The following is a 23,317-nucleotide window of genomic DNA, read 5'->3' as shown; positions in this document are numbered from 1 at the left end:
TTGTCTGATTATCATCTTCATATTTCCTATTAAATTCTAGTGCTAAATCATTCGGAATTACCTTTATTAATATCGGATACAATAAGGTACTGTACGAAACCAGTAAAATATTACACGATTCTAATCCTCTAATTTGTACTTCACAACGATCATATAATTTTCGAAGTGCTGTCACATCGCCAGACCTTTTAACCAGAGTTAATAAATTGTTCATATGGGTATCTATTATGAGTTCTTTGCATCCAAACCGATCTTTTAATATTTTCACAGCCTTTTCGTAATTCTCTGCTGTTAACGTCAACCCTTATATTGCAGTTTCTGCATTGGAAGTAAGAATTGACTTTAAATAGTTGAATTTATCTACTGCATGCAGTCTTTCGTTTTCGTGTACAGCCGTCTCAAATCGTGCCCAAAACCCAGGCCAACTGCACACGTTCTTTCCCGAAAATGTTTCCAGGGCCAATTTTGGGAGTTTAATTTTGTTTTGCGATTCAGTGACATTTCCACATGAAGTAGAATTAGCGCTATGTGGATTAGTATCTAAATATCTTTTCGCACGTAATTTCCAAATAATAATTTTACTTTTATACTCTTCTCTAGACATTATTTCATCTTCTAAATTTGCTACATGAATTAAAGTTTCAATACCATTATCCGCTAAGATTAGTTCTTCTTCTTTACTAATTAACTGAGCAATCGTTTCTTCAATTACATTTTTATCCCCCTCATTAGCAATTTATGTTTCTATTTTATTTATTAGCCTCGTAACTACTGCTCTTATAGGAGATCTTTTCTTTTTTAATTTTTCTAAATCCATGTTTTTGCTTAAGCAAAATCTATTAAATTTCAGTTCAAATTTAACCCAATGGCCCCACGTTATGGCGCCACAATATTATTATTTTATATTCTTTATCTTACTTCTAAATAATTAATCAAGGTAAAACAAAACTGCTTACCTTGTTCCAAATGGGTTCGGCCAGGGCCACTGGATGCATTCTTCTCAGGGACTCTATCTGCAAAATCTTGAGAGTGATAATCCATAAATGATAAACTTTCTTAATACAAATATATTTAATGAAGACGCAAATGGTTACAGGATATTTACATAATGAAAGGGTTAAATATTTGCACGATGCAGCGTGCGACTTCTCAGTCCCGAGTTCTCGTGATCTCCAGCGAGAGTTCATAGTTCGAGATGACGTCACTCAGCCATCGGATCTCAGCAAGAGTTGAGTTGCAAGAAGGCGCATGTGTAGCGGATGCGCGCATCGAACGCGCATGCGTGTTTGTTGCTTTGAGGTCCGGATTATAGATGATTCCGGGTAATGGACGTCCGGATTAGAGACTTTGTACTGTAATGAGTTATATAAAAAATGATTTTGTCAAATACAGTATAATTAATTATGTGAAATTTACTGGTCTTATTTGCCTTTGAAGTTAAATTTTTAACTATAAACCAGTAAGAAAAGGAGTCAGACAAAGACTGACTTTAACACTGTAGGGTCGTTCTCTTAAATTATATACTACAATGAACCTGTCAAATTCTGGTACAGATGTAAATAAATACCAGCTCAGAAGAAGGGTGAAAGTATAAATTTAAAATAGTTAACAGAAAAGCACAATCTTTGTGCATTACAATGGCACCGTCAAACTTGTGGTGAAACTAAAAACATGGAATATAATTCAAGTCAAAATCTAAAATAAGTAGTGCTGGATAGCACGTAAGTTACGCGAAACAGGTTGACTCACAAAAACTTAGTAGGCATGATGATAAATCCGAAATGGCCAAGAGGCTTATTAGCATAACAGCGAAGCAACAACGAAACATGCGCTGTCTAGCAAAAACATGCTCTGAAATAAAGTCCGAGATTCATCCATTTAAATATGCACTTTAAATTTACATCCTGATGAGAGAATGTGAGTGGAAGTTGAGAAGTTCAGTAAATGTATCAAACTTAAATTTGTTATGCAAAATAAGGGAAACTCTACAACATTATTAAAATTACGAACTGGAAACTGACCAGATTTAGACTGAAATGGGAGAAGAGTCTAAGGAAGATGATGGTGGACACTGGGCTGTTGTGCTAATAGAAGAAGAATATTCATGAAATGCAATAATGATTATTATTTTAATATTAGGTATTCAAGTAGTTCTGAGTAATTTTCTTTTCTTTTCAGTATTTTGATACCATTGAGTCTGCATTTAATTATTCAGAAGAGCTAGAAAATCCTTTGATCTTTATACATGCTGGTGTATATAAAGGAGAATTTCTTATAATTGATACCAATGTAGCTATGATTGGTGCAGGTAAGAAACATTGTTAATAATGTTATTGCATCTTGAATGTGATATTAAATGCATTTTTATTATATGTATTAAGAAAAATCTAGAATTAGTTCTTAAAATATATATGTATAAGATGTATGCAATTATTTCATTATGTATATTGGTTAGAAGCCTCATATGAAGTTAAATTGTTCAGCATTGATTTAACAAATTGAAGAGTTTAATCACATCTCAAAATTTATAATCTATGCTTATTTTCTGTATGTGATATTTATTTTATCAGCTCCTTAATTTTTCTCCCCTGATTATTGAAAGTTAGCAGATCTACAGTAATTAAAAAAAAAATTCTGTTATCAAAATAAATTTGAAAAAAGTGTTGTACATTCAAGTGAAAGTTTATAATTGAGTCATATAGAATAAAGCCTTCCCTCCTTTTCTTCCCAAACAGTTCTACTTTATCTTGGTTACTGAGTTTAAAAATTTTTAAACTAGAAGAATAAAATTTACCTCTGCTTTAAGAATGTAAATTTACACATCAGAGTGCAGAAGCGTCAATGCATGTAACTTTAGGTCATGATGCATTTAAAGGATGAATAATGTAAATTATTTGTGTAGTTCAGATTCATATATCAGGTAGTATTTGAATCTTAGAAAAAGTCATTTGAAGAAATTAATGAAAGTTGGTAAAAGAAGTAACCTCAAATGATTGGTAAAAAGATATATTGCTTCCACATTACTGATATGGAATCATTTGCATTTGGGATAAGTTCAATATTGAAAGATGTATGCATCACTAGTTCAAACAGAAAATACAAAAAGTTTGTGACATATGATCTTCGATGTTCATAAGGAACAAAAATTATCCCTTTTTGAACACACATAGTGATGGGTTCTCAAAAAGTATATTTTTTGAGTAACTGAGGAAAGTAATTGTAGTGTCTTGACACAAACCTTTCAAAGGTCTTACTTGCATAAATTTATAATAAATGAATTTATACTTTCAATTTGGTTGTGAGGTAGTGGGCTAAATCATAATTGTTTTTTATGACCAGGAAAGCTATTTCTAGAGTGATGCAATATGAATAACAGCTGTCTTTCAAAAATGAAAGCTGAACAGCTACACCTAGTTAGTATTAGTGGTAGTAATCAAAATAATAGACCTTTAACCATTTCCAGTGTTAATGTCTGACTGCATGAACTAAGTTATAAGAACATGTTATAAGCATGTCCTATATTGAAGTTTTGCTTCATCCGCAATATTTTCCTTTTAACAGACATTTCCTTTATTTTTTAGATAACTTTTGGTTAAAATTTGCTTATTAATCACATAAAGGGGAAATTACTGAGCTGCGTAACTCAATTTTTGATTGAAAATATTGAATATTCATAAAGTGATGTTTTCTCTAAATTCTTAGCTAAAAATGGCAAAATTTTGCATTGATAAAATAAGATGGATATTTTAAGATCAAAGGATATTTAGATCAAATAAGATAAAATTTATATTGTTAATTTATTTTGCTTAACTAAGTATTATTTATTTGTAGCTCCAGGGAATGTAGCTGAAAATGTTATTTTGGAACGGGATGCAGAGTCAACCATAACATTTGTTGAAGGTGCAAAGCATGCATATTTAGGGCATGTTACATTAAAAGTAAGTAATCGTATAAAATAATGCACGATACAAAATCTCTTATGTTGTTGTGAGTATGAGTTCATGGTTATCTCTTAAGTGCTCAATCCGGATGAGCAGAAAGAAATTGGCTATTTATTGTAAATAATAATGACACAAGCAAAATAAATGGCAGTAAATAACTCAAAACATGAATAATAAGCAGTTCCTCCTTAGTTTATGAGAAATATCGATAACTCCCCAAATCATTCATAGAGTAAAATCTAAAACACAGTTCAGCTAAATCTCTTTTAATTGTGGATTATCAGAGTTAATTTGCTACTGAATCCTCATGGCTTTAAATTTAACTATTGATTTTAATATTATAATTTATTTGGAGTCGTATTTAGATTGGCCATCTGAAATTTCGTGAAAAATTTAGCCTAGTACTTCAAATGTGCATTTTTCCAAAACTTACAAATGGCCAGCAAGTTGGCAAGAAGTTTCCAATGTTGCCTACTTGGCAATGAAAATTTTTGCAAAGAGTAGTCAGGAGGATTTTGCTTATAAATTTGATTTCAAATAAAATAATCCCTAAAATTATCACAAAAAAAAAAGCATCAAATAAATAACTAAATAAAACAGTACAAAATATTGCAACAGTACACAAAAACAATCAACCCCATCATTGATTGCATATCCTGAGCAGTGCTATCTCCAAGACTAAGCACAACTAACCCTCATTGCAAAGTGAGGTGTAAGTCTACCATAGTGTCCTACTTGAGATTTAAGTTCTTTGGATATATATGCTTTACTTTATATCTTTTGGTATCTTCACATGGAAGGGCCTTTGCAAGGATGTCTACAGCTTCGGAGATACACTTCGACGACATTTGGGGTTCCACTACCTAATCCATCTCCTTTCTTGAATTCCTTTTTCATAGGCTTGGCACCATATCTTTTCTTCATTCTCTCTTTTAGTGCATTGAACCTTCCTTTAGCAAACTTATAAATACTGCTCTGATTTATTGAAGGTTGTTTCTTTTGGTTTTATTTGAACATCAATTTTAAGGTTACATCAAAATTACATCATGAAAATGTTAAAAATGCTTCAGAATTACAGCACTACTTTGTTGAGATTCTAAATCTGCAGTCCGCTTCTGAGTGGTAGAATTTTGCATGATGCTTGTCACAGAAGAAAAGCAAGGAATTTTCTCTCCTTTTATAAAAAGTACCAGTCTTGTCACATTGCCAATCCTTGCTGGTACTTTTTTTTGGGGGGGATATTAAAATAAGACAGATGCAATAAATTTTTATGGGGGACGATTGAAGACATCATTATTACATCATTAAATGTTTATTTAATGTTTTAATTTTCAGAATGAGAAAATCACAAATAGATTATAAAATACAATATTGCTTCAATACAAAAACATATGCACTATACCTATGTTTTGTATGCTTCAGCATAAAAACCCATTCTTGCTCTATTTCAGGATAATCATGTGTCTCATCTCCCTCTCCATGAATGTCATGTACCTACTACAACAAATGCCTTTTGTCTTGCATTTTTGCTCGTAAAATTTTGTAACACTATATATATTGTATATATAACATAGCAATAGCTTAAATTCCTTCTCATTCACCTTTTTAAGTAGCTTTCTATATCTACAGCAACTGTGTTACTGATTTATATACCATGGTGTGTATTTCATTTTTTGAATCTATTACCATCACCTTAACTGTGGAATTTTTATTTGCATCTTTTTCTCTCACCCAAAATATGATTAAAAATGTTTCTGATCTTTTTTTTAATGGGTTTCATGCAGCTTAATAGTGTGTTCAGTTTCATTATCATCAATCCACTTGGAAGTAATTTTTCTGTTTCCTTCAAAAATTGCTTTTATTATGCTGTGCTTTTGTTCAACTGACAACATGTATTTCTCTTTTTCGAATTCATTTAGTATACTAGAAATAGAGAAATTTAAGGTAAATATATTTATGTGTTCACTTGTTTCACATTACCAGAGCATCTGCATTTCAGTGTCTGCAGAAATGTTCAGTCACATCTTGATAACCAATCATTTTAAATAAGCTAAAAAATATTACATCTAATTTTTATTTGACAATTTGATTCTGTTGACAGTCTAACATACTTACCTGATAACTACAGTATATATCATCAGTGTTTCACATAGCATTCCAGATTATTCTAGTTGTGCTAAATGACCTAATACTTATAATTACATGTGTAAGAGCTATTATTCAAGTGGCCAGTGGTTTTTAAAGATATTAGTTTTTAAAGTTTTATTTACTATAAGAGCACTTTGATTGATGGAAATATACATCCCTTAAAAAGTTGTTAGCTGAATTGTGTAATTTTGTCATAACCATTTTTTTATGTATATTATGTTCATTTATTTTATTATAATATTATGTTTTTCTATTAGTTCACACCAGATATAACATCATCTGTGCCACACCACAAACATTACTGCTTAGAAGTGACTGAGAGCTGTTCTCCTGTAATAGACCACTGCATTATAAGGAGTGCATCAGTTGGTATGTTTTCTTTTCACTAGTTAAATGTGTTGTTGTTGTGTATTGTTTTTCAAAAGATAACATAGCAACTATATAGAATAGGAAACAATACAAGTTATTCTGGCAGTAGCCAAAAAAAGCCAGTAAAAAATAATAATATAATAAAATAACAATTATGTCTCAGGTTTTATCGGGATGCTGTATTCAACTAATTTTAGAATTTTAGAGACAATATTAAGTATTAGGTTAATAAAATGCTAGTTTTAATGTTGAGGAATGTAAAGTATTAAGAAAAAGATAAATGAATTCATTAATTACTATGCTAATAACATTATAAAATTCTGATGACAGAAGTTAAGTGTACTGAGTGTGTATGCCTACGTGATGAACAGTAATAGCATCTGTAGCATCTGTATGATAATTTATTTCATTATTAATGCAGTAGTCTTATAAGGCTCTGCATCAACAGCTCTGCATTTGTAGAGTAATTAAACATTTGTTTTTATTTGTTATTTATTTTTAGACTGTCATGATGTTGCAAAGCTTATAGTAAAGGACTTGTCTTCTTTGTTTCTTTTTAAAGGTTTTTCTGATTTTTTAGATTCTTCATAAACATCTCTGCATGATCATTTATTCTTCATCTTAATTTGGTATACTTTTCCAACCAAAGTATTGCAGGATCACGTACTCTTGTTAATTAATGGGAAGATAAATAGTGCAGTAATTTTTAATAAGTAATGCAATAAATTACAAACAATATGTAAATTGCTAAGGAAATTATGTGACTCTCTTTGATGCTACACGCCTTTAAATGTTTTGAGAGGGTACAAAATTTATTACTTAACCCTCCAAGCATTGAGCGTTTGCCCTTCTATTCAACTCCTTTTCTTCCAATGTACATTCAACCTGAAATTGGATACAACTGGAGCTGGCAGAATTTTTTTTTTTACATATTAAATTTGAAAGCAATCCTTCCATGCAAAGTTTTATGTCTGTAACCCCTGGAGGGTTAAAATAATTGTGGAATGAAAGTTCAAATGGTTTGCTGTGTAAAATGAATGACAGTGTGTAGAAAATGCTGTGCCTGGAAAAAGGGTAAAATAATGTGTAGATTGTGTTTTGTCTATGCTCATCACTTCATCACTGTGAATGAATGTTTTTGTAAGTATTGAAGTGCTACATAGACATTGATAGCCTAGGCCTTTTTTCTGAGGAAGATGATATTTGCTTTAGAACTGCACATATAGCAGATTTAATAGCCCTTACATTGCTCTGAGATGAGTCATTTTTAATATATATGTATGTGTTATAGTAATAGTATATATGTTATAGTATGTAGCCTATTTTCAAATTTTTCTTACATATGCTGTCCTATAAGAAAGGAAAGAAAATTCAAGATAAATTAATATTTACAGTTTAATTTTGCATTGCATAATTTTGCATTTATTTTACATTGCATGAATATATTTCTACAATTTAAAATTGAAAAAATTGAAATTTTTGGATATAAATCTTTAAAAATGTGATCGTAGGCAAAAATGCCTGTCCCTTTCAAGTTTTATGTTATTCAACCTCTCTTTGTTTTGTAACCTAATTTATTTGTTTTTAAATAAAGAAGCTTAATTATTTTAAATATGGGCTATTAGTGTGCTATATTCATGATAAAAATTAATTTCAGAAGTTTTTTCTTTACAAATCAAAAAAATAATTTGTCTTCCGCTTCATGTCAAGTCCGTTATCTTGAGATTATTTTACCCACAATTAGTTTGTCAATCTCCCTAAAAGAGAGCAGTGCATATTCAGAGACAGATAAACTAGTAAGCTAAGCTTGACTTAGCAAATCAATAAATGCTAAAATATCTTAAAAAAATTCAGTTAATTTTTTTTAAATATTTTAAGTTGTAGAAATATATTCATAGTCATTTTTAAGTAATATATTGCTCGAATTAAACTTTAAATATTAATTTATCTTTTATTTTCTTTCTTTTCTTCTGGAACAGCATATGTAAGCAAAATTTGAAAATAGGTCATGTGTGTGTGTTTATATATATAGGAAACTGCTTTTTATGGACTACAGAACTCAAACACAGTAAAACATCCAATAAAAGACAGTACAGTTCAAATATGTGTTATGTGTAAACATTAATGTTTGTGGTTTGGTGATTTGTATAGTGTCAGTTTTGATGATGAAAGAGGTTTTTCTTTAGCATTTGCTTCTCGTAACTATTCATCAAAATATTTGAAAGCATTTAAACTCATTTAGTATTTAATTCTAATTTATAGTTCATTTTAGGAATATAAATATTGATTGATATGGGATACATCATTAGCAATGTGAATATTGAATCTTTGCCAAGTATCAGAAAGGATAACTTTTCTTTTTAAATATATAGTTTGGCATAAATCAGTGTTATATATAGTTTTAAGCCATATTATTTGACATATTATTTTTTATAATGAACTAGCTTTTGAGAGTAAGCTTTGTAGTATGAGCTGTGTGTAACAACTGTAACTACTACAGTTACATATGGATAACTACTATTTTGTATATACATAGAATGCACTTTCAAGGCATGCTATGTGACAGGAATATAACTATAACTCTATAAAAGCATCCTCTAAGGCCTCACATATTACATTTCTGTCTGTTAAGGCAACATCAGTTTTTGAAATTAATTTAGTAGTTATTTATTCATTCGACAGTTCATTTTAATTTTCCTTCAGAAGTTTACTTTGTATAGAATGTAAATTCAAAGGAAAAGTTGTGGAAGTAAAATGCTCTCCTGCAACCCTCTTGAAAATGGTTTAATATTGCTAATTCATAATTATTGATAATAGGAACACTACTCTGAACACAGCTCGGAGAAACTGAAGCATATCAGGCTGGAACTTAACAATTCTGAAACCAAAATACTGCAAAAATTACCAATAAATAATTATAATAAAGATACATAATGTGATTTTCACTATAATGAATGCTGTGTGCAGAATTTTTTATGAAAGTACGTATTCTTTGTACATACAGAGTGATTCTAAATTGTTTTTACAAATTAAGAGAGGTGATAGTTGTTGGTTTGTGCATTAGCACTAAAGGCGTAGTGAGTAAGTTTCCTCAGGCGCAGTTTTCATTAAATAATCATAAGTCCAAAAATCAACTTTGAAATCGTTATTTAAAAATTAAGAGAATTTTGCTTGATTTAAGCATAACATAAAAGTAATAATCTTCACAAACATTAAAACTTGAAGTATTGAAAAGAATAACTTACATAGAATCATCATCAGTCCTAAATATCATCAGGCTTACCTATTTAGGCAATAAGGGGAAAAAAAAAAAAAAAAAAAAAAACATACTTTGACACCGTACCTGAAAAGAGAAAGTACTAACTGAATACACTCCACATAGCTAAGGTGAAAGTCAAATATACTGCATTGCTCACGAACTTTACTTTCTCTCGCCAATATATATCTTGGCGCACGTTCATTTTGTATGCCTTTTGAGTTTCATTATGCAAAATACCTAAATTTATGCTAACAATAGTACTCATTCAGATGAGCAATAATTAACATAGAACATAAGGTCGCATTCCACTCTGAAAGGCAGAAAAGAGGAATATTAGAATTCTAACCTGAACTTACAACAGTATTGGGAGAGCGAATGAACAAGACCAAAAGTTGCACAATCAGTTTAGTGAAAAACTCGCAGAGTGCACAAAATGGATAAAAACAAAAACTTTGCGTTCGAGTTTTAATTCTAGCTCAGACTTTGATAGCAAACACTCAAATGCACATCTTTGGTTGGCAAGGTCTCAACCTCGCAAACGATTGCAACAAGTTAACTATCTAAATTATTAGGGGGAAATTATGTATTAGGTGGGAAAACTGCTACTTTGATATCAAGTATCAAGGCAGCAGTTTTTTCCCTCTTCACCATCTTCTGTCCTGTCCTCCTGGACATATTGTGCTGTGCTCATTCTACGAAGCGCCCTTCTATGAGACACGAAGTTCTGACAGCCGGAACACAGCAAGAACTTTTCATGCTAATCTCAGCATACAGCGGAAGTTGGAGTTAGTTGATAATATTCAATCCTTGATTAGATAATTAACTTGTTGCAGTTGTTTGCGAGGTTGAGACCTTGCCAACATATATATATATATTGGAAGTATATTTCAAACATTTACTTAATATGAAAAGTTCCTGTAGAAAATACTTAAACATTGAATGAAAAATTCTTAAATGAGTGGAAAAAAACTGTGTGAAGCTCCTTATGGGGTTGTAAAGTATAATTTACTTTTCTAACCAGTTATGCGGTTCTATTTCCCTGCCAGACTGTGAATTTCTGGCTTGTGCAATATTCAAAGGAACTAGAAAGTAGAGAGTGTTTAAAGAAAGGTTTTTTAGAGGTAAGATCAGATCTTGTTCTCCCTGCTTGAAGGATACTTTGCTAAATTTGATTGTGTAGCGATTTGTATTCTGCAACATCCAGTAATTTTCGCCATTCGGCTCGTTTACGCCGATTCAGGCCAGAGCCACCTTTTGTGTTATGAGAATTGTAAAGCCCATAGTTTCATTAGTTTCATAATTTAGTTTCATTATTTTCAGTTTATCTATTATCTTTAATTTGAGCCATAATTGTTGCCATCTGTAGGTACAAGCTGGTGCCTGCTGTTAAACTTTATTTGAATTAATAAAAGGATGGTACTACAGGCTTATTGCATCTAAGAACACATGAGGCTTAGAGGAACTTTTTTGAGAAACCTCTTCTTCTGGTACCATTGGAGAGTTCCTAACTGAAACAGTTTTGCTGGAAACAACATTCCAGCCTGCTGCGTGGGCTATGTTATAACTGAGATGAAGATATTTTGCTTAAAGCTCTGTTTCTCATAGGTTATTCCCAAAGAACTGGTTTTTGCATAAATTAACTAATCAAATGTTCCAAAAGTGAAAACACGCAGAAGTGTTTCTTTTGATATACTGTTGAGGGTAGACACAATACCTGTTTTAAAAGAGGGAAATTAATTTCCAATGCCTGGTTTTGACTCTGAGGACAGAAAACTGCTGAGCATTTGTGAGTGAAAAAGTGAATAAAGCTTGCATTTTGTTCCATCCCATTTTCCAGATTTTTATTCCTGAATATTAGTAAATATTTCTCAATTTTTTTTATGCTTCATTGTATGAGATGTATGAATTAGTAAAAGTCTGCTTTAATACTTAATAAGTAGTTATAATTTCTTTTCCTTTACATATATTTAACTTAAAGCAATCAGAGTTAAAATCATCCAGCAGCTATAGTGCAGGACAGGTGTAATTTTTGTTTTTGACATATTACTATGTTTCTCTCTCTTTATATATATACAATGAGAGTATATTTAAAATCTTGGCAAACAAATTTCAATTTAAACATGCGTTTATTTTGGATCTTGGACAGATTTGAATACTCAGTTAAATAGGTAAAAAAAAATTCTATGAAAGGCAGGTTTTTAATTGTGTAATTATTATTTTAATATAATTTGATGAACTTTTTAAATTGCTGTAAAAATGTATTCCATTCAGGTATATTATTAGTAATATTAAGTATTTATACTATCCTCTCTCTATATACATTAATGCTGTGGACTAGTATTTTATATTGTGGAAAAAGTGAATTTTTTCCCCTTCTTTTTTCAAGTTGGCGCAGCAGTATGTGTAAGTGGAAAAGCAGCCGAACCAAGTATCAAACATTGTGATATAAGTGATTGTGAGAATGTGGGCTTGTATATTACTGATTATGCACAGGTAAGTATTCATTATTCAGAGCTATTTATTGCCTTGTAATGTGTAATAGCACATTCTGAAGGTAAATTGTGTGTGAAATTTTATTGTCTAAATATTTTAGAGACAAACAACCTGGGAGTTTAATTAAACTTGGAATTAGATTAATATCTGAAAAAGTAGACTTAATTGTGACTATTGTTACATTCATTTTATTTTACGAAGAGTATACTTTTTTACATTTTTGAACTATTACATTTCTACTGTAGTTTATAGACGATAGACATTTTTAATCAAAAAATTAATCCTCGGGGATAGTATAGAGCTCTCTACATCTGGCAAATGGCATTATATAATCCACAGTACTCTGTCAACACATTCCACTATGGAGCAAAAAAGCTGTGCTCATAAATTAGGACTGCAAGCCACCAATGCTGCAAACGATGAATCAGTACTCAGTACTGGTAATCATGATAATGATACCGACTTAATCACAGTAACTAGTTGCATCTTCCAGTATTACATTTTGTAAAATTTGGGGACTATATATACAGGATGAATCTGAACAAGTGGGCAAAACTTTAGGGAGTGATAGAAGGCAGCTGTACAAGCAATTCTTCATAGGATGTATGGTTGGAATGCAAGAGGTGAGAAACTTAAGGGCTGTTTTCCACTGTCACATTTAAAGAATTAACATAAGAGTGAGACGAGATTCTTCAAAAAACATTTTATAAACAGGAATGTAATTGATATACATGCTCAAAGGAATTGCTCAAAAGACCTTCAGCCAGCTGTAATGCAGGCTTCACATCTGTACAGTAGGGACTGACACACATTTGCGAAGACAGCAGGCATTTTCCGAGTATCGCCGGCATCAACGACAAACCTGATGATTAGATCCATATTCGTGTCAACAGGGCATTCATAGGTTAAGCTTTCCATATGGTCCTACAGGAAAAAGTCCAAACATGAAAGATGTGGTGATTATACCATTTACAATGGCACTTAGGGCTCGTCATTTTTGTTCCAACCATACATTCTATGATGAATACTGGTCATATAGCTGACTTCTATCACCCCCTAATTTACCCTCAGCACACCCGGTGTGTATAGATTGGAATTTTCATAAAACACACCTAGAAAGTCAGGGAATTTCATTCTCTTGTCCCTCTGTGCTATAAAAAGGATTCTCTGATTCTGAACTCTTTGAACATGTTACTTCAAATCTTTACATTTTGCAATATATGAATAAATCATGTATATTTTTTGTCTCTGCCTAGAATTGATTTTTTAAAAATTCTCCTATAAAAAGCAATATTTATAAACTTCATAAAGATATATGGTTTATATTTTCATATTATTTATTATATATAGCTTAAAATATTCACCTCAAAAACATACAAGTAAATTTAGTGAATTTCTACTTGAATAATGAAATGAGAATTTCCAATTAAATACGGATGTAACTTGCAAAAAGTATTTTTAATATTTCAGTTTTCTATATTTTAAAATTTTATATTAAACATAGACTGGTTAATTAAAAAATATGCATTAGAAGTCACATATAAAAGTGTTTAAATGTTGTTTTTGCATTGACTACTAATAAATTGGGCTGTAGGTTCGAGTCTCTGTATAAACTACAGACTGCCTTCAAATATGATTATTAAGTAACAATTATTATTTATTGTATGTTGGTAATTTTGATATGAAAAATATTGTATAATAATATGTGTATTAAATATTTTATTTAATTCTATGTGTCTAGCTTGCAGCCATAAATTTTTTTATTCATACATATAAATTTGCATAAAAATGTTAATGTAGTTACATAAAAAGTGTATTTTTAGCTGCAGAGAACATACCCCTCACATTCAATAATATATTGATTTTTAATGTTAGTTTATGTTTCATGTATACCATTATTATGAATACTATCAACATATGGCACAAATTGGCTGTATAATTACTGTGATGCTTTAAAGTGGATTGAATATTTAAGCCTTAATATTATTAATTTTTATTTTTAACTATTATATTTTGTATGTGTGTACATATTTAAATTTCTAAATCTTCAGGGAGTATATGAAGAAAATGAAATTAGCCGAAATGCTCTAGCTGGAGTATGGGTGAAGAATCAAGCTAATCCAATCATGCGACGAAATCACATTCATCATGGTCGTGATGTTGGGGTTTTTACGTTTGATAATGGTTTGGTGAGCAATTTTTTGTAATATGTAACTGCAGAAACTGTTGTTTATTTTTATTTAATTGTATGTGCTTAGCTTGCAGCCATAATGATGCAGTTTTGTTGAATAAATTTTTATTTGTTTTATAGATATAAAAAGGAAACATTTGTGACCAGCATTATTATTATACATATAAATCTGCATTTTGCATTGTTAAACCAAAAATTGTTTTTAATGAAATTTGTCTGCAAATTGTTATGATAAAGGCATGATTTGAAACAAAGATATGATCTTAAGATATGATCTGTTTTCTTACGTATAAGAAAATTCCAAATGTACTTTTGAAAAGAAAAATTAGAAATTGAGATTTTTAATCAATTGTTAATTATTAAGAAGGCTGAGATAAAACTATTAAAAAATATGATGTAATAAACTTAGGAGTTTAATTTGTAATGGTAATCATCAAAAACATACAGTTTAAAAATAATAGGAATAAGCTTTAGATAAGGGCTAAATTATAAGGTTTAGAAGGACTATAGTAGTAGAATCACAGGCATATTTATTAAAAAATATAGAAGGTTGAATTGAAAATATGGCAGGCGAATACATTAAAAGTGAATTATTGCTTTTGATAACTGCATCATCAAGAAAGAATCCAACTTTTCAAATGTAAAAGTAAATTACTCATAATTACATACATGAATGTTGAATGTTCATTATAATAATTTATTAATTATTTAAGGTGAGAAATATATACAATTCATATTTATCTATATGTAATAAATATTTTTTTAAAATGTTAATTTCAAGTATAAAATGAATGTTCATGCAGAAGTTAGAAAAATTAACTGGAATGTCTTGTTGAGATATTTGTAAATTGTGTTTTGAGTTATGTAACTCGGTTTTCTCCCCTACCTTTTATAGGGCTATTTTGAAACAAATGACATTCACAACAACAGAATTGCTGGCTTTGAAGTGAAAGCAGGAGCAAATCCCACTGTTGTAAGATGTGAAATTCATAATGGTCAGACTGGAGGTATATATGTGCATGAAAATGGAAGAGGTCAATTTATAGAAAACAAAATTCATTCAAACAACTTTGCGGGGGTCTGGATAACATCTCATAGTAATCCTACTATTAGGTGAGACTTTTTTCCTTCCAAGCTTAAGTATATAGCTGTAATAATGCACTGAAATTTGATGAAACTGCCCTTTCTAATATATAAAACTTTTTTTTCTTTTTGCACCAAAATCTTCAAATGACTTATTTGTCTTGTTTTTAGAAATCCTGATTGCAGTTTTATATTATAGTCTAATAAATTATCAAAGATTTAGAACATAAAGGGGGGCATCCATATTGTAACATTTCTTCATTGTCTCTTTTTGTAGTTTTCAAATCACTGCAGTCAATTACTATAATTTTCTAGTAAATGAATAGTTATTACTGTATATTATATTTCTTGTGGGATTTTGCTAAATTTTTGTTTAATGATGATATTTATTCCAGGTCATTTATTTTACATGTCTCTTTGATATATATTCTGTGCTTTTAACGTTCTTAGAAGCTGCCTCACCGTGTTTAAAACATGTATATGTGCCTTGTTAATTCAATCGTGTAGCACTGTGTGTAGTGTTTTTGCTTCTACTTTAAAACATGTGATTATACATAAAACATGATATGATAAAGTACTTTGCTGTACTGTTTACTGTAAAATTTGATCCAAGTTATAAGAGAGCTATTTGTACACTGTGCAAAAAAAAAAAAAAAAAAAAAAAAGAAGGGGGACAGTTCTATATCTCCCATTCTACTGGGCTAGTTGACAAAATTCAAATAGTGTTTTTCATGTCTTGAAAGCGCGACTTAGGATATGTTTTACATTTATATATAGCATTGTTCTAACATAGGCATTTCAACTTAAAATCGGACTTTTTCTGAAATAACATAACTATTTTGTTCCATATTTCAATTCTACGACTCAAATTATGCCTAGATGTTAAATTTTGTAAAATTTGGTGCGAAATTTGCGGAGAAATTCAAACATTTATGTTGGTGCAATTTTTATCAGTTTGTGCCAAGAATAATTCGCTTGGTGCACTTTTTAATATCTTTTCCTTCCATTATGCCAGAGCGGCCATTTTACATTGTGTATGAACGGAAAAAAAGTTGCATCGTTCTTAATTTCAAATAGTTTTAGCAAAGTGTTTAAACCATATTAGATATTTTATCGCCTTCAACTAATATGCCAAATTTCGAAACCTGCCAATATATAAATTCACTTGTATTTTTGGAAATTTTAAATAAAAAACTATTAATTTTTTGCAGGTATGCTTAGAACTACATCTACTTTAAGATGATGGTAAAATTTTATGGATTATAATTCAAAATTTTTTTTGAAAATTTTTTAAAAATTATTAAAAAATACAAATTTAAAAATAAAACATAAAAAAATGGGTAAATTTTATTTTTAATGAACCTGAATTTTGAAATGTGAAAAGAAAAAGGAAATAAGATTAATAAAAAAAGAGAGATTGATAAATATATATCAAACTCAATTAACATTGAGGAGCTAAAATTTTAAGAGCTGATTTTTTAAAAATTACTCATGCGATTTTTAAAAAACTTGGTAGATTGGCGTAATTTGAGTCGTAGATTCAAAATATGGAAAAAACTTAGTATGTTATTTCAGAAAAAGTCTGATTTTGTGTCAAAATACCTATATCAGAACAATGCTATATTTAAATCTAATACATATCCTAAGTCGCACTTTCGAGATATGAAAAAACGCTATTTGAATTTCGTCAATCAGCCCAGTAGAACTGGAGATATAAAACTGCCCCCCTTTTTTTTGCTCCGTGTACATATACACTGTATTCATAAAAGTTTTTATGCTGGATATATTTACATAACCTTTAAACATATACTTCCAGTTAAAAAAAATGAAAAGAAGTATGAGATATCTTTTCTTCATGAGCATTATCTCATTCATTTTATCAGACTTCCAGGACTGTTTTTCTCAGATATTGTTTTAACCCTCTGGCTGCTTATCTCGCGATTTCCACGGGCAACTCAAATGTAGCAAAATCTGCTCATCCTGCGATTTCCGCGGGCATGTGTTTTTCTTCCTTTATTGATGAGCGCATCCCGTTTTTTTCCCATTTGACCACTGAAATAAATTATATACAGTATTAGACGTTTAGTTTACGTTTTGGACAACAATTATCATTAGTTGTCCGCTAAATTGGGGCGTTTGAAGGCACGTGGTATTACCGCTCAAACACAACATTTTGCCGCTTTTTTCTTACAGAAATGGCCGCTTGAAAACATTCAGCGATTATCTTGATTATTTAATTAAATTATTGAATTATTAATTAGATTTTTGATTAGATTAATAATTAAATTGATTATTTATTAGATTTATTTAATCTTGTGCAAAAACTGTGAAGTTAGACTTTGCCTTGAACCCCGTTTTGAACTCTATCATACTAAACTGCATTTTTAATGTATTTTTCCCTCAGTGCTTTATATTTTCTTAAATTTTATAATTCTACCTTTTATATTATGCAATAAATAGAAATTAACTGTAATTCGACTGAAATTTATTAAAAAAAAATTTTTTTTGGTGATAACATTTAAAAATTGGTATTTTTGGCAACTTAGTTTCTCATGATAAAAATCTATATAAAAAATATTTTCTAGAAAGAAAAAATGCATTTTCAATTCTCCAATATATATAGATTTAAAATTTGGGGAAAAAAAAAATTTACACAATTTATGAAGCGATTTCGGTCTACAAATTGAGCAGTCAGAGGGTTAAATAGAACTGTGGAGGATCTGCATCTGTTTTGCTAATTCATCAATTATATGATAGCCATTTCATTCTTTAATCTATAAGTTATCAATTTACATGTCTGAATGATTAAGAGTTGATATCGGGAACTGTGATAGATGGATCAACGCATATTAACGCCATAACACATATTATACTCCACACACATATTATATTGCCTTGGCCACCATGTTCAGATTCGCTGAGATACTGACATGACCAGTAGTAGCTACAATAACTAAACTATGACAAGGAATTGAAGGCTGATAGATTACAATATGCCAAGTTATGTCTAGAATATTCCACATTATGATTAGTAATGTAGCAGCAGCTTCTCATAATGGCTGCTTGGAATAATTACCTGTACCTTGGAACCACCTTGAAATTTGAAACCTTTCAATCTTGTACTATGAGGTATTTGTAAATTATCTCTAGTTTTATTATCTTTTGTCTGTCATGGTGTTATAATTTTAATGGCCAGCAGTTATTTGAATGGAGTACTATGTTTCTTTAAGAATATATTTTTCTCTTCCCAAAGAAATTAATCTTCTTTTTAATGTTGTATGATGTACTTTCTATATCCATTTTATAAAAATTAAAGAATAAATTCGATACAAAATATAGATTCAAAAAAAGTGCTCATATTTTCTCTAAATAATTTAAAGGATGATATTGTGTAAAGTAAAAATTGATAATGTAGCACTGTACTTGAAATAATGATATGCATTTTGTTGGTACTTATACTTGTATTGCATTCGCTTATAAATGTTATGTTTCATTTTAGGCGAAATGAAATATATAATGGCCATCAAGGTGGTGTTTATATATTTGGGGAAGGAAGAGGTTTAATTGAACATAATAATATTTATGGTAATTTTTATTTTAATGTTTTTATTATTATATACAACAAATGTAATTTTGTGTTGACTGAGATTTTACTTTTAAAATTTATGTATTTCTTTTGTTAGGTAATGCTTTGGCTGGTATCCAGATTCGGACTAATAGTGATCCTATTGTACGATATAATAAAATCCATCATGGGCAGCATGGCGGTATTTATGTAGTGAGTAAAATAATACTTTTAAAAGTAGATACTTAAAATCGTATTATTCTGAAAAACAGTATAAAAATTTTTTTTGAGATACAGGTCCTCATAAATATGCTAATTAGTTCAATTAATTGATTTATGGCAATTAATTTAACCTTACTTTTATGTAATTCATGCTGCAGTAACAACTAGAAAATTGATTCTCCCCTTGATTCTGTTTACTACAAGATTTATTGCATATTTTATCACTGTTCCTTTTTTTAAAGTTTTTCTGTAGAAAACTCTAAAAGATTAAATTGTATAGATAATTTTTTATGTAATATTATTAATTTTTAAGCAGTTTCCCATCCAGCATTTTAGAAATAGTTTCTTGATAGAAAACTCATGTGCAAACATGAGTGCTATATGTTAATTTCATTTTTAATTAAGCTGTTTAAGTTTTGTATAACAGAAGCTGGGCTGGAGGATTAGCAACAACAACAAATTGTGTATATGTTACATATGATTTAAAAAATAGTAAAGCTTTGCACAAAGCAGCTTGTCTTAGACTTTTTTAATGCATTTTTCTTAGCTTGCGGACTTTTTAATGCTTTTCAAAGTGGAGGTCATAAAATTTTCATATTTTAACAAGGTCCTTAAGCTTTTTGGAATCGATTTTTGGTCCTTAAAAGTCCTTAATTTTGGCCAAAATCGGCAGAAGGTCCTTAATTTTAGTCATGTGAAATTTCTGTCTTTTTATGACTGCCATTTTGAGTGTGAAATAACATTTTGGAGGTATATTTTTTGGCAATTCACTGATAAATATGGTTATCTTTTGAATGGGTTATAATTTGTTCCTATTTCTAATTTAAATGTGGGATACTCTAGTTTCTGAGCAATAAGTGAAACATAAGCATTTCGAAATTATTTCACTTTTTCTAATGAAGAGATCTTAAACAACTTTTTGCTTTTGGAGATGTGAATTCTTTTATTGAATGGCTCTAAATTTGGCGAATTACCAACATTTTGGCGATTTTTAAGATCATTTTCTATAGTAAATTTTTAATTCTGAGATCTGGGAATTTTCCTACGATTTTTTTTAAACAATGTAACATTGATAAATTTCGTTAAAATAATGGTGATATATTGAAATTATATTTAAGAACTAACATTAAAATGTAACATTTTTATTTTTTTGCTGTCATATTATAAAGTTCTATTTTGGGCACTTATTATACAATGTTTTGAGTTTGAAAAATAAGGTATAATGCTATAAAGCACAATTTATGAAACAGTTCTTAGCAAAAGAAAACAGCTATGTAATTAATTAAAAATATCTTCTTTTTAATTTTTCCATGATAAAAGTTTTCTCATGTTATTGTCTCAAACTTGTAAATTGTCAGAATATGCATCAATTTTCTCTATAAAATTAATTTTAAACATATTTTCTGTGATTTTTCTTTTTTTCAAAATATTTCTGGCTTTTGCTGTTAAAAAATTGGTAGGGGTAATTTTGCTTCAGGACATTAGACATCACAACTTGAAGAAGGATGCAAATTATAAAGTTTAGAATGATTTGAAAGCAAGCTTTATAAACCCATGATTCTAGAATGTTCTAGAAAAATGTGACAAAATGAAAGATGTCTCTATGGTATTAATATGTAATGGATGTATTTTACAGAAAGTTTTTACTTTTCGGAGAACATCTGGAAGAACAATGAAAACATAATATTTGAATGTTTTACTTCTGATATTAGAATCTTTTTCTTAACGTGTTCATCTTCCCTTTATTTTCTCTACTTTTCACTAGACACAAGCATGAAAAATATTAAAAAGGCTTCTAATCCTATCACATGGACAGGCTTTATAGAAAGGAATTTTTTGATTAATAAAGAAATTGGAAACTGGCAATATAAAAGATTAATCTAATATGTCTTAATGCATATTACACAGGTCTGATGCTAGGCATTGTCCCACCTGGTGCAATCACGTGGAACATTAAATTTATCGCTTTAGATCCAAAATTTTACTGACTAGTTCCTTTCTAACTTCTGCTTCCGTTGCCTGCTCTAAATTCCAAGTTGTGTCATTTCTAGATTTTGTTGCTTTGTGTGTCACTAAATTCTAAAAATTCTGCCACACCAGCACTGTAAACGGCCCTTACCATATATATTTCATATTTCTTCTAAATGTTTGTATTGCTAAAGAAGTTTTTTTAGAATAACAGAAATCTTTAATTAAATTCAAAAATTCTAAAATGAAAAGGAAGCATGTTGAAGAAAGAAACCGAATACATACAGAGAAGGAAAATTATTCTTCAAATATATATACAGTTATTATTATCTAAATTACTCACTTGTTTATAATTTCAGCCTTTACTATAATTTCCCGTTTCTATTTCCTCCCCAGAATGCAGATAGATCACTTAGATAGTTTTTATACTGAGGTGTTTGGTGTGTAGGGCAGAATGTGTTTTTAATCTCCGCTTGCTTGCTGCATTAGTTCCTGCCAGCTCTGATAATTTATAATTTTCTGTCTGCATTATCGCTGCTGACATTTGAATTTGTTATGGCAATAGAGTTACTGAGCCAGCTTAAATTAAAATTAAATTGTATAGTCTTTGACCACCAGTCCACTTTTTTTTTGTTTGAATTTGAACATTCTTGTTTAATAACATCACCGCAAGTTGCAATTGATTTGGTTAGCACAAGACTGTGCCTATAAGTTCTTTTTAAATAAGAGGCATTTTAATCTGAAAATATTTCTCTGAGTATCAGGCATTTTGCCCATCTTAAAAAAGATGGATAATAGTTTGCTCCTTCTGTCTGTACAGTCATTCAGTTCTATCATCATTTTCAAACTGAACTCTGCTTGCAGAGCTGGTACTTTGTCACTAACAAAATGATTATGAATTAGGATGGTGCTGTCATCTATTAACATACATGGAAAGTACTCACTGCTATTTTCAAATATATCATCAATTTGTAACTTCCGTAACAACATTTCCTTGTATTTCTGAGTTGAAAATAATGACATTGGAAGTGTGCCTACGAACATTTGCCTTGGAAATACTTCAGTTCAGGTTTGATTTCATTATTCATTAAATTCAGGTAGTTTTTTTTATTGTACTGTAGAAATTGTGAAGAAAGAACCTTTGCCGTCTAGAGCTGCTGCTAGCCATTCAGAAATAGGGCAGACTATTTAAAAATGCAGCAAAATGTTTGAATGTTTCTCTCACCCCTTTGGAAGACAAGAAGTTGTTTCTCAAGATCCTTTTCCATCCATATCTGCCTGTAATAACAGCAACTTAACTGCTAGGCAATAGGTTTCATACTTGTAACTCCCACTACTTGGACTTTTTTTTTTACTACAGAAAATTATCACATTTACTCTCATATTGCATCCAATTTTACTACTTTTCAAAAGGAGAAAATTACAACACACAATACCACTTCTGATATGATGAGTTTGACAGATTAAAAAGCATATATGAATATATAGGTTCACTGACTGATGGTAAGTTTTGCATTAAACCAAATCTCTTGTTTATTTTTCTTATTAAATTGACATACTTCACAATGCTTGCAATAATTTCTAACATCTTGAACAATTCCTGGCCAATAATATTGAGGAGATAATAAATTTAGCACTGAGGACATGCCATTATGACCAAATTGTAGATGTTCTTTTTCAAGTAACTTAGTACAAAGGGGCATTGGAATTACAATTTTATACAGTCCTTGATTTTTAATAGATAACACATCATTCATTTTCTTATACTTAGGATTGCAAACATTATCTAAATTTGGATATATTTATTTCTTCTAATTATAATATATTGCAGTCGTAAATGCTGACAAATAGGATTTCTAGATAGCATGTCAGCTTCAACATTAGTGGATCCATTTTTATACTTTATATCAAAATCATCTTATATAATTTTAAAGACCATCTAAATAAGCGACCTGCAGGATGTTTTATATTTTTAAGCCGAACTAGAGCAGCATGGTCAGTATATACAGTAAAATGATTACCATGTAAAAAATAATAAAATTTATCAATTGCATCAATAATAGATGAACATTCCAGCT

The 23,317-nt window shown here is 30.0% G+C and overlaps 1 protein-coding gene across 1 annotated transcript in view; it reads left to right on the top strand.

Annotated features, from left to right (window-relative positions):
* Positions 1 to 23,317, top strand: part of LOC118187535 (F-box only protein 11-like) — a 100,326-nt gene that overhangs the window by 46,372 nt on the left and 30,637 nt on the right. The window contains exons 6-13 of the mRNA XM_035357779.2: positions 2,179 to 2,308; positions 3,832 to 3,938; positions 6,347 to 6,458; positions 12,104 to 12,210; positions 14,262 to 14,399; positions 15,297 to 15,514; positions 18,984 to 19,069; positions 19,168 to 19,262. Of these exons, the coding sequence (XP_035213670.1) occupies positions 2,179 to 2,308; positions 3,832 to 3,938; positions 6,347 to 6,458; positions 12,104 to 12,210; positions 14,262 to 14,399; positions 15,297 to 15,514; positions 18,984 to 19,069; positions 19,168 to 19,262 (993 nt within the window). The remainder of the gene's footprint in view (positions 1 to 2,178; positions 2,309 to 3,831; positions 3,939 to 6,346; positions 6,459 to 12,103; positions 12,211 to 14,261; positions 14,400 to 15,296; positions 15,515 to 18,983; positions 19,070 to 19,167; positions 19,263 to 23,317) is intronic.

This window comes from Stegodyphus dumicola, chromosome 4, assembly GCF_044657685.1.
Source record: "Stegodyphus dumicola isolate Sdum_Otavi_A_Nest chromosome 4, ASM4465768v1".
In the NCBI taxonomy this organism is placed as follows: domain Eukaryota; kingdom Metazoa; phylum Arthropoda; class Arachnida; order Araneae; family Eresidae; genus Stegodyphus; species Stegodyphus dumicola.
The sequence above is the reverse complement of the archived record's forward strand: the minus strand, read 5'-3'. Positions and strand labels throughout refer to the sequence as shown.